This window comes from Bombina bombina, chromosome 4 (assembly GCF_027579735.1).
Source record: "Bombina bombina isolate aBomBom1 chromosome 4, aBomBom1.pri, whole genome shotgun sequence".
Classification (NCBI taxonomy): domain Eukaryota; kingdom Metazoa; phylum Chordata; class Amphibia; order Anura; family Bombinatoridae; genus Bombina; species Bombina bombina.
The window spans coordinates 126232511-126245792 of NC_069502.1; the positions used below are offsets into that span (position 1 = coordinate 126232511).

At 38.2% G+C, this 13282-nt stretch overlaps 1 protein-coding gene across 1 annotated transcript in view; it reads left to right on the forward strand.

Annotated features, from left to right (window-relative positions):
- The first annotated feature begins 2106 nt into the window (after positions 1-2106).
- ATAD2B (ATPase family AAA domain containing 2B) overlaps positions 2107-13282 on the forward strand; it is an 823789-nt gene continuing 812613 nt past the window's right edge. Inside the window, exon 1 of the mRNA XM_053711168.1 lies at positions 2107-2348. Coding sequence (XP_053567143.1) covers positions 2241-2348 — 108 coding nt within the window. The 5' untranslated portion in view covers positions 2107-2240. The remainder of the gene's footprint in view (positions 2349-13282) is intronic.

The following is a 13282-nucleotide window of genomic DNA, read 5'->3' on the forward strand; positions in this document are numbered from 1 at the left end:
TCTTGCTTTTCAAATAAACATACCAAGAGAATGAAGAAAATTTGATAATAGGAGTAAATTAGAAAGCTGTATAAAATTGCATGCTCTATCTGAATCACGACAGAAAAAAATTGGGTTCAGTGTCCCTTTAAATAGAGATGTTCAGTATTTTCTGATACATGATAGATATTTTTTTCAGTTCTACTGGAAACAAAGCAGAACATTATTATATTATTATTTAATAATTGCATGAGACAGCATGTTCTTCAGTCATATTGGGAGTTCAATGAAAGATACACAAAACATAACAGAAGTATAGACATACAGTAGATAGGGCCAAGTCCATACGAGTCATAAGTGGTGCTTGCTGGGGACAATAAAAAAGAGGACTTATTGATAAATGTGAGCTTGTTTTAAAATGGTATCAGCCAGATATAAGTCTGAAATTGTCATACAGGATCTAGGAACTGTAATAGGGAATTTAGCTATGAATACAGAGAGTGAGCCTGACAGAGAGATTATATATATATATATATATTATATATATTATAGCTTACCCGGTTTACCGGTAATATCCCTAGTCCACTATATATATATATATATATATATATATATATATATATATATATATATATATATATATATATATAGTAGACGTGGAACAAAGCACTCACTGGTTTTGAAATATATTCAAACTTGAGTTTTATTTGCAGTGACGTTTCAGGGTATTCACCCCTTCATTAGACCAATGATTGGTCTGATGAAGGGTTGAATACCCTGAAACGCCTGATGAAGGGTTGAATACCCGGAAACGTCACTGTAAATAAAACTCAAGTTTGAATATATTTCAAGACCAGTGAGTACTGTTCAACATCTACTATCTACCTGCTTCTTAGCACCCTAGTTTTTGAATACAGTTAGTGTAAGTGCATATATATATATGTGTGTGTGTGTGTATATATATATATATATATATATATATATATATATATATATATATATACAATTTTGCTTGCTGCCAGACAGTGCCAGCCTGCAACCACCCGCGCACGGCGGCGCACTGACTGTACTCCTGCCCCAGAGCAGAGGCCAGCACAATAAGCACACGTCAGTGTTTTTTTGGGTCGGAACGGGGTGGGTGCGTGCCGGCGGTTCTGCACACAGTGCACACTAAGTATAGCCTCAGCCAGCCTGCACCCTGCCCACAGTGCACAACATCCCGAGTAACGTGTAGCGCGCATTTACACTGTGCCACCAATAGCTGCAGCATGCAAAATCAGTAGCGCTTGGTGGTTAAGGCAGGAAAATTCCGCCATTACCAATAATAAATTTACGTACCCCCAACCGGTCCTACGCGTACCCCCAGGGGTACGCGTACCATAGGTTTGGGAACCACTGGTCTATGGCAATAACACTGCATAAAAAAAAATAATAGGTAAAAGGTGTATGTTAATTTAATTTGCTTTCCTCTCCTGGTATACTTTGTTGAAAAGAAAACCTAGGTAAGCTATGGAGCAGTAATGTATCACAGGGAGTTAGCTGCAGATGGGTGGCTGCATATTCAGTATATGGCTCTTGTCAAAAGCTCATCTGATTTGTTCAGCTAGTTCCCGAAGTGCGTTGTTATTTCTTCAATAAAAGATACCAAGAGAATGAAACAAATGTAATAATATAAGAAAATTGTAAAGTTATTTTAAATTAAATGCTCTATCTGAGTTTGGGAAAATGATGTTGGGTTTCGTGTCCCTTTAATCTGTTTACTATATTTGTTAAAGCTTAACAATCATAATACCTACTATAAAATAATAATATAAAAATACAAACTACAGTTTAATCAAAACATGGCATAATTGAGAGAAAATGGTTGGTCTTTAAAATGTGCAAACTACTTCTAGAGAGCATAGTAAATGTTCAAGAATGACGGAGATAACCCTATAATCTAGATATCATTGAAAAATAATTTTCCAGTTCAAACACACATGGTTATTTTCCCAATTCAAACATGGCGCCGAGAGCCCTTTATGTCCGGTCATGTTGTTGAAGCAATAATAGTGATAGAGGAGAGCGCGCTCTTGGAGCGCCACCTAACGGCGGGTGGAAGAAACATATTCGTCTGGTTGAGCAGAGAAAGGGAAATGGCGGCCGATGGCTGCGCCTGATTAGAGGGGGGTGCCGGGAGATACAGTGGCGCTGCCCCGGTGGGAAGAGGGCACTGACTGGAGGCATACAGTAAACTAGCTGGACCTCGGCCGGAGGGAACAATGGTGAAGACCCGGCGCAGTTCGTTGAAAGGCCAAAATGAGAGGTTCATTTCTTCTCGTACCCGGTCCAATAAGAGTCTGGTCCGGGCCAGTAAGGAGCCGGCACAGGTGAGGGGAGTCTCTTAACCCCTTGTTTACCAGTGAGAGCTACAACATAGGCCGTGCAGTTTACGCATTGTGCCACAAGTCCCAGACGGCAGATAAGGGGTTAACATCAGTTTATTTCGGTGTACAGGCGGTTAACACACTGTATTAGAAAGTGTTTGACCCAAGGGAAGGTTTATCAAAAAGTCCTTTTTCTTTTTCATATATATTTTTTTTAACATTACAAACAGAATGGATAGTGCTGAATAGAGTGTGTGTGTATATATATATATATATATATATATATATATATATATATATATATATATATTTACAGCAACTGAGGTGACGGTGTAAGTTGGGTCCTGGTTCGAAGAACTTACACCCCAAAGGAATGGCCACCTAAGATGAGCTTGAAATGGTGGTTGTAAAGTGATGTGGTGTTGGATAACTGAGTTTAGTTGCTTGGCATGTGTTTATACCATTTTTTGTTAGGAGAATAAAATGTATGTAGTAGTTCTCATTGTATTAGGATACTAGGTAGTGCTGAACATGTTAGGTGTGTGTACACATGAATTTGTATGTGGCCACAGCAGGTCTAAATACAATAAAGGCATTTTGTGGGCACCCCTGGTGCCCATGCATGATGGGTGCATATATGTGTGTAGTGGCACAGCAGGTATGGATGGTGTGTGTGTGTGAGAAACGTGGATTTATGTAACCACAATGGGGTATGTCAGGTGTGTATTCTTTAGATATAATGTGGGAACGTGGGTACTCGCTTTGGGCACAGAAAGTGAGTTTGTATATAATGTGGCTACAGCAGGTGGGAGTATTCAGTGGGCACACTTGGGAGAAGGCTGCTGTCTAAAATCTTTCAGAGAACAAAAGTTCTTGTTTTGTTTTTGTGTCAGTGTGCAGAAGCCGGCAAAGCGCCCTCACTGGCAGCTGGGGCGACAGCAGTAAGATAGAATATCTTCAATGACTCTTCAGACAAAGATCTTACAGACAAATCCTTTTTTTAAAAAAAAATCCTCTGTGTACGGAGAAGTACAAACCTCCAAAATACTGCACGAACTAGTTTTTGCACAGGCACACCTTGCCAGTAGACTTGACACTGTCCTGTTCTCAACTTAAACACACACAGGCCCTCCCTTCAATTAGGAAAATGTACTAGCAGCAGTTATTATAATATTGCCCAACAAAACCTACACATGGTCCAACAGAATAACTGACATGAGATCAGAAAAATGGTTTTGCAAACATGTAATCCGATTTACACTAAATTAAACAGTTGATATGTATTTTATATTTATATAAAAGCGTCTGGTTGAGGTTTAACACTTTGGCTGCTGGAGAGGGATGCAATCATGTGATACTTTTCTGGCAATCAAAGAGTTAATGCTTTCTGCCCATATTCTGTTCATTTTTTTCCCCTTTGATCATACCCCATCAGATTTAACGTTTTACTTTTAATCCTCATTTTTGTGTCTTACATTTATATTTTTTCTATTTGTTTTCATTGCTATTTAACTTTTGCCGACCTCTTCTATAAAATACAGTATTTCTTGTATCACCAGTGTGTACTTAAAATAATATATATATATATATGTATGTGTGTGTGTGTATATATATATATATATATATATATATATATATATATATATATATATATATATATATATATATATATATATATATATATATATATATATTTTTTTTATGTGTGTTTGTTTTATGGCTCTGTCAGTTAGTGTCATTTAGCTGTGCTGGATTATGAGATTATTGGTATTAATCTTAAAAAGCGTTCCAAGGGTGTAGTATGACTGTATCTGCTCAGTATCCGCAGAATGGCCAAGGAGGTCACTAGTTTGCAGGAAAGAAACAAGTTGTGTGCTGCAATACATGACCGTATAGAAGTAGGCGTGCACTTCAGGTTCATTTGGGGGCAGCACAGAACAACTTCATGAAGTGAAAACAAAGAGCCAGCTGGTGTGCAGATACTAGTTGTAGCCTCTGCTGAACTATCCTTGGGACTGTGTTTTGTGTATGACTTTTTATGTTCTAACTCTACATAAATAGATGATATACATGCTTTCTGCACAGTTAACCCTGCATAATTACTTAAAATAGTTGTAACATTTCAGAGTGCACGCTGCCTTGGGAGTCACTGTTAAAGTGAATATATTGTGTAAAAATGACGCTGTAATTCATTAGATCATGTCATTTTTCTGCTATTTGTTGTTTAACTTTGTGTTTGTTTAAAGTTTCTTTTGGGAGCTGAAAAGAATTGTTGGTCCCAGTCAGGAAACAGCCAGCTCCTGAGCGGGATTTTCTGTGTTTGTATATCCCCTACCTCTGCATTGTCCATTTTAGTGAGATTTTCTATGTGCTTACTGCTTAAGTTGAATGTCAACTTTCATGATAAAGTACCCGGTTTTTATAAAAACAATTAAACAGGGACACTTTCATTCATGAAAGTTTTACATTGCACTGGATTTTACAAATACCTTCTCCTGAAACACCAGACCGTCGCTCTCGCTCCATGGCTTCCCCCCCAGGAGCGTTCATCTGGTGAGGCCACAACATGATTGGAGGAAGCCGGTTTAGTCATTGCTGTGTTAGTACAGCAGGAAGAAACAGACGGGGGGATCGGCGATCCGGTGTTTCAGGAGAGGGTATTTGTAAAATCCGTGCAATGTAAATTTTCATGAATGAAAGTGCCCTGTTAAGTTTTTTTTTAAAAAACTGGCACTTTATCATGAAAGGAATTGTCAAGTCAAATTTAAACTTTCATAATTCAGATAGAGCATGCAACTTTCTAATGTACTAATATTACATTTTCTTCTTTCTCTTGGTATCTTTCTTTTTTTTCTTTATATATATATATATATATATATATATATATATATATATATATATATATATATATATATATATATATATATATATATATATATATATATATATATAATTTTGAGGTTTTATAACAATACAATACAAGGTTACAAGTGTGTCATACACACAAAAGAAATGTGCTAGCCAGATGAGCAGACTATCCAATACAAAATCTTATTGACTGCAGTATGTCAATGGGATATTCTACCTACGCAAAAATATCAGTCATTAACTCATTAAGTGGCCATAGGTAACCAATCTAACATATACATACAAGGTTTGGTTTAGATATGTGTATGTGACCACTTCTGATTCTCAGCATACCGTTTAAAGTTTTGGATAGCACATGACAGATATACCCTACACATGACATGTAAATAAGATAGCTTATATTAGCGTGTGTGTATATATATATATATATATATATATATATATATATGTATATGTATATATATATATATATGTGTGTGTGTGTGCTCATAACGTATACAATGCTTAGTGTGGCAATGGTTTAAATTGTGTATGTATGTACAAAATAGAAATAACATTCCACTTAAAATACGTCAGGAAATAGGACATATTCTATATGGAATGTGTAGATAGGATAGTGTCTTTTTTATTAAATGAAGATATACTGGTGCTCATAAAGTATGCAGTAAATAGTATAAAGACGGCTTAAACCATGCTATGTGTAAACATAATAAGTATGCAATTTCACTGAATTAACTGCAGTATTTGCAAGATAAACCGCATATTAAGTCTCCGGGTAAAATCAAAAGAATACCGGAGGACTAAAGTTAGTGGGGGGTTGATTTAAGAGTCAGCTGACCATAAACCAATATAAAACATAACTTTGGAGCATAAGCATGAACTGTAGCTTCTATCATTTATTATGAATTGGAAAAGGTGAATATCTGTTTATCAACTCGCCAATTGCTGTATAAATACATGGCATCAGAGGGAATGTGAATTAAATGTACTAATCTTATGGTCTGCTGAAAAAGGAGGGAAAGTATCAGCCTTGGACTGACAGGCTAAATTATCATTACATACTAGAGTTGTAACTGAGTAGGAAACGGCTGCTGAGAGCGCAATCGTGTTGAGCAGATAATTTAAAGGGACAGTACACTGTAAAAAAAAAATTATATTAATGTATTATCAATTACTTGTTATACCAGCTGCAGAGTATAAAATTATGAGAAATTGCATTTTCAGGTTTATTTTTGTATATGAAGTAGCTGGTTTTGTGCTTTAAAACCACAGCCTATTACAATGGGTTGAGCTTCAGGTAATATCAGATCTCATTATGTTATCACTTTTATGTACACAGACTTGCTTCCTTATCTTATATTTGTCTAGAAAACCAAAGCTCAATACTTAGAGAGAACAATGGAAAATTATAATTTTATTACTTAACTATCATGCCCCCCACTGAGAGTGTAATCTCTTCTGCTGGCTGTGTATACATATGCTATCCAATAGCATATACTCCAGTATAGAAACTTTCAGTATAGGTTGGGATACCACAGGCTAAATCAGCTATTTAAAATGACAAATTAGGGGTAAAGGAGCTACTTGTAAACAATTTAAAACACTCCAGCAGGTAAAATTAATCATTGGGAACAATTTAAAGGGGAGAACATTTTTGGGTGAACTGTCCCTTTAACAAAGAATAAATAAGTTATAGGATGAAAGGGAAATGTTTTGGGATTTTTAGTCTGTTGGTCTGGGTTTTTCCTTAAGATTTTTTTGTGGCTGCCTAGAGTTGGTTTAGTGTGAGTGGCATTAAAGGTGTGTTTAGACATATTTCTAGGTTTAGTACAGACTAGAGTGTTTAACCCTTGCACCCACTGAACTAAGTCACAGATTTGCCTGGAGTGGATAGATTGTGACAAACTGGTTGAGGTGAAAAGGGTTAGTTAACCCTTTCTGTGACAAACTGGTGATTGTTGCAGGGTTGTAAAAAGCCTGTACATCACAAACTGATGGCTAGCGGTGGTGATATTTTTGTACATCATACAGTCACACATTGCAAATGTTTCCCTCCTTATTCTGTTTTTCTTTCATAATTTTTTTTTTTTCTATGGAGGCATATCAGCAGAAGTCCAAGGAAACTTTTCAACTTTGTGCCAGGACAGATGAATAGCGTCCTGGGGAAAAACTATAGTTGGACTTATTCAAGCTTTTAATAAATTATGACCACACATGCCAGACAGAGCAATGCAGTGAAGCCTCCAACACAGGAGAGGCTTGACTTCAGGAGAGGTACATGCAGCTGTGGGCCCAGATTCATTAAGATTTGGAGATCCCTTGGAATATTATTTGCAGACTGTGTAAGGGCATGTTGGCTCAGCAGACCCAAACTTAAGGATACGGTTACTTAACTACCAGGAACAGCAGGCTGCAGCAGTGGAACGCCAGGCTGAGAAGAGAGGCAGCAGAAAGCCAAGGTGAGAGAGAGTATTAGCTGCGGCACGACTTGAGCAACTGCCTGACCTGTTAATGAATCTGGAGACTCCTTGGACCACATGCAGAGAAATTCCCTGCTTTAGATAAAGAGAGGGATCTGAATGTATTTCTGTGCAGCTTTGATTAGACTTGCAGACAGTAGCAGCTGCCAAAGGATCTGTGGGCAAATTATCTCTGGACTGTAGGCTTTTGCAGAACTGCCTCCAGAGTTTGATCACGACAATGGTAAAGTTTCCAATTCGTATAATCCAATCTGGAATCAGAAAAATATTTTTGATGGATTTTAATTCATCCATTCTTATGAATATACTCTATAACTTAGCCCTCTGACTCACTGCCAAAATGCTGTTTTCAAGTTTTTGACAACTGCAGTGTAACTGTCTGAAGTACTGCTCTGCAGAGTTCAGAATTTCATCATGTAAACCTCAGATGAGATTATACATATATACTCCAAATCCATTGGAAGCGGGTCAGCTGGCCTGTAACCGATCACCAGTGAATAGGAAAAAAGCCTTTGCTAATCAGGCATCCAACTTGGAATGGTATTACTGTACAACACCCCATCACCAAGCTTTTTGTACCATCTTTTGCTTCAGCTTCCTGAGGGAGAGGTGGACCTAGTGCCATTTCTGGGCATGGAAGATAACCGCAGGTGTGTTTTTTTTTTTTTTTTTTTTTTTTTTTTTTTAGCGAGTACAATAAATGAAAAATAAACAGAAATCAAGATCAGGTAAAGGCACAACCGGAATGATTACATTATGGATACAAAATGCACATAAAGATAATTTTCATTACCTTTTTTCTGACATATCTGAAAAACAAAGTACTGAAAAATAATTAACTTTAGTAAGCATGTTGATGAAACCTCATTTTATATAAACTAACTTCCTCCATATCTACATAGAGCCACTCATGGGCTCAATGAAGTTTGAATGACACAGGGGAGGAAAGATAGTGATACAAGCGGTCACTCTTGGACCTTTTGAAATAAGAAACTTGGTAAATCTAAAGCTACAAATCTGACAGCACATTGTTGTAGACGGCGTATATTTCCTAATACTGTCTTTGTTTAATCTTTAATTAGCGTGCTAGGAGATTAGGACCACTGATGGGCTATATCAATCACTTCTGAACCTATATACACAGGTTAAACTTGACCAATAGGGGGTTTAAAACAGGGTTAGAGACCTCCCCTGGTTCTTTGAGTACAAGCATAAAACCTTTTGGGAAATGTCATATCCGTTTACAACTCATCGAATACATATTTATAAGCAAATTAGTCTATAATTATCATTATTTAATGGCAAAAAAGGGGAGCTGAAAATCAGTACCATCGGCAGCCTCATTACTCATTAAAATACTAACAGGTCATCTTTGTTCGGATATATTATATATAAACTACTTTCATGTTGCCTCGGCCGTAGGCAACCTGGTTTAACACTATACCTGGATTAGCTGGTTTTAAGAAGAGTGTTATTGGAGTAGGGATATACACCACATAAAATAAAACTTCCATTTTAGTAGTGATACAATTGAGGATCTTAGCATTTGTACATTTAATAGGCTGATAGGGAAATTTGTTCCATGAAAACCTACTACTGGAGTATTTATACAATGATAGATATAAACTGGGAACCTCAATGAAATGATCATGGACTATCAATACAGGCAAACATAAGCATAAAACATATCAATACAAATTAACAAGAGAATAGTGGCTAGTGTATTTGTTATATATCCTATGTGAATTCTCAATATGACTATTATGGCACAAGTATAATAATCTTTAATTCTACAACTGCTGCTGGCCAGATTTGTGAAAATTAAATACTGCTATATACACGTCGAGCCTAAGTGAGCTAGAGTGTTGGCAAAGAATGTGTCCGTATTGGAGATGGTGAAACCCATGAAAATAACTACACTGACATGAATGTGCCCCAATATATATAAGGTAAGAGTGTAGCTAGTGGGTGTTGAACATCATCCTCTCGGAACACATGATGTTCCTGCCACCAATCTTCTGTCAATTCTTAGACTCTATTATGTGTTTTGAACAAAATTAAATTATTGGATTAACAAAATTATGGCCAGACAACAATTTCAAAATAAGAGATCTTGAGTAAACAGGGGGTGACTATCTAATTTCAGACATTGTCTTCATATCTAAAGTCACTGGGAAAACAGGTGATGAGGACTTACAGACCAGCATAGGGTTGCCCTTAAAGCACAAAGTCCAGTTCACTCCGGGGTATATGTGTAAAGTCCCAATAGAAAATCTTGTAGGGAACACCATTAAGTAGGAGGTTGAGCTGTCTGTTTCAGAGACTGCGTTATGGTGACAGTATCTAAGTCTCAAAGCAACCACCTACCTCTGCATTAGAAAAATTTAACCCACTCCAGCCCTGTCTCATGAGCTGCAATATATTCCTGAACAGGAGTGAAAAGTGTGCCTCGCTTGAGAGAATACCGTAGGAAGGTTGGTAGATGCAAAGTCCCGGACCAAAAGAGGAGCCTAATCTCAGAGGCCCAGGCTGCAGGCTGTATTTTGCATGATGGTTCTTGGAGGATGTCACTCTGCGCGGCATCCTGTGTCCATTGCTGATTATACCCTTGATCACTAAGGGGTAGGAGCCCAGTGACTGGCCACAATATCTTGTGGGAATAAATTACTTTTGCCTGCTCTGTTGTGCAGTCTGTATCACCAGACTGGGTAGACTCCACAGTGTAGTCACCATGGGTCTCCACAATCTGGCTCATCATGTAAGTTGTGAGTGGTGTCTGCAACTCAGATACCGTGTTTGATGCTGAGAGTGCCTCGGCTCTCTAATGCATCCCCCAACTAGGTCTCTGCTCAGTTTGTTCGTTCTCCGGAGGAGCACCCAGAGACAACTATAGAGTTATCTGCAACTTGTGTGTCAGAAGCCGGTTCCTGCAGGTTGGATTGTAGGTTTTTAGTAGCCAACGATGGGTTTCAATGAGCGTACATAGCCGGTGAAAGTGGTCGTTCAGTATGTCTTCTATTTCGCTTAGGAGGAGTTGAGTGGCGTTCGCCATCTTAGTATAAGGACACTCTTCCCCTATTGATTTCCCTCACAGTCCTTTCCTAGTGTCGTTCAGTTTATGCTGTACTGAATAGTAAGCTGTTCACAAAAGTGAAAATTGTTATCCTATTATAGGATATCGTAACCTCGGTATACGGGGGGGGGAGGGGGTATTTTACGGCAGCCCCACACCTGCACTTCATAACCTGCATAGGATTCACTTCTTTTGCTCATCACTGCCTGGTTGCAAGATGGCTTCTAGGCCTGTGTTCAGGTCTGCAGTGTAGCTGACTCAAAGAACATAGGCAGAACACAGTCAAATAGTCTGTTGAAACTCAGGGATGTAAACCTGCTTAGATGTTCAAATTATTATTAGTTTGCTGCTAGTAACTTGTAAATATCTGTTAACTCCTAGAGCCTTCACCAAGACGTGCCTTCCACTTTGAGTGTAGGCTCTGCCCCCCCGCAGGTTTTTTTTTTTTTAAACTGGGGCACATCAGCTCTACTTGCCCAGAGAGAATTAATTTGGCACAATTAGCTGGAGGAAGTCATCCCTTAGAATTACCAGCTTCTGTGTTTGTCACCTGGTCAGACTCAAACAATGCGAATATCTACACTGTAACACTGGGACTCGGGAAAAACATCCAAGCCAGGCTACATTTTGCAAAAACAAATCTGAAGTCTCCCAAAAGCATGTGGGAAAAGGTGTTATGGTCTGATGAAACTAAGGTTGAACTTTTTGGCCATAATTCCAAAAGATGTTTGGCGCAAAAACACTACACATCACCAAAAGAACACCATACCCGCAGTGAAGCATGGTGTTGGCAGCATCATGCTTTGGGGCTGTTTTTCTTCAGCTGGAACTGGGGCCTTAGTTAAGCTAGAGGGAATTATGAACAGTTCCAAATACCAGTCAATATTGGCACAAGACCTTCAGGCTTCTGCTAGAAAGTTGAACATGAAGAGGAACTTCATCTTTCTGCATGACAACGACCCAAAGCATACATCCAAATCAACAATGGAATGGCTTCACCAGAAGAAGATTAAAGTTTTGGAATGGCCCAGCCAGAGCCCAGACCTGAATCCGAAAATCTGTGGGGTGATCTGAAGAGGGCTGTGCACAGGAGATGCCCTCGCAATCTGACATATTTGGAGTGTTTTTGCAAATCTTGCCAAGTCAAAATGTGCCATGCTGATAGACTCATACCCCAAAAGACTGAGTGCTGTAATAAAATCAAAAGGTGCTTCAACAAAGTATTAGTTTAAGGGTGTGCACACTTATGCAACCATATTTTTTTATATTTTTTTTTCTTCCCTCTACCTAAAAGATTTCAGTTTGTTTTTGAATTGAGTTGTACAGTTTATAGGTCACATTAAAGGTGGAAAAAGTTCTGAAATAATTTCTTTGTCTCATTTTTTTATATCACAGAAACCTGACATTTTAACAGGGGTGTGTAGACTTTTTTTTTTATATCGTATGTATGTATGTATGTATCACACATTTATTGTAACGTTTCGGAGATAGTGTATCCCCTTCCTCGGACAAAGTGTGATGGCAACACATTTATAGTGCAAACAAAGTAATAACCCCTCCCCCAATTAAGACAAAAAAAACGCCAAAATGCAGTCATGGCAACCACCTAAACAAAGTGTCAGTATTATAAGTGACAAATCAATATGCAATGTTAAAAGGCATTCAGAGTTAATCAGTGGTTGTGAAAATGGTGACAAAACACTATATTACTAAAATAATCCAACAGTATAGGGAATCTTCATTGCTAATTAAACATTATACATGCTTCATATTCTAAGCTTAATGCTATAAAACAGTGTTAAAGGGCCTCAAAGTAACAAAACATATCATTGCATCAACCCAGTAGCGGTTTATAACATCGCCAATACAATTTTTATAATCTTGTAGCATATTATGCCATTGAGATGGCTTCCTACCTGACAATTGAAACATCTTACTGACCGGAGAACCGCCAAGCATACTCTATATCAGAGCGTAGGGTATACACACAGCCACGCACCATGGCGACGACCACGCCGAATAAGAAGAATGGCTGTTATAGGTGTACGGGCTGTACAACCTGCAGTTCCATGTTATCTGGCACAACATTTGCCCATCCCCACACCAATAGGAGGTTCAAGATTAGACATTTCATCACGTGTACTACAACACACGTGGTATACCTTCTCAATTGCTGTTGCGGTCGTTTCTATGTCGGAAAAAACGACTGACGATGCTAGGACAAGACTTGCAAATCATAGGTCAGCTATTAGGATAGCCCTGAAGAATAAGACAAGTGACCAACCTGTGGCTAGACACTTTTTAGAAGCTGGCCATACAGTGAATGATTTGTGTTTCATCCTAATTGATCACATCCCTCCACTAAAACGTGGAGGTGACAGCAACAAGATTCTTCTTCAAACTGAATCAAGGTGGATTCATCGTTTGAATACAACGCAACCCAATAAACTGAACACTGTGTGGTGGACTGGCACTGCTTTTTGTAAACCCTGTGTCTTCCTATACCATGTGAGATG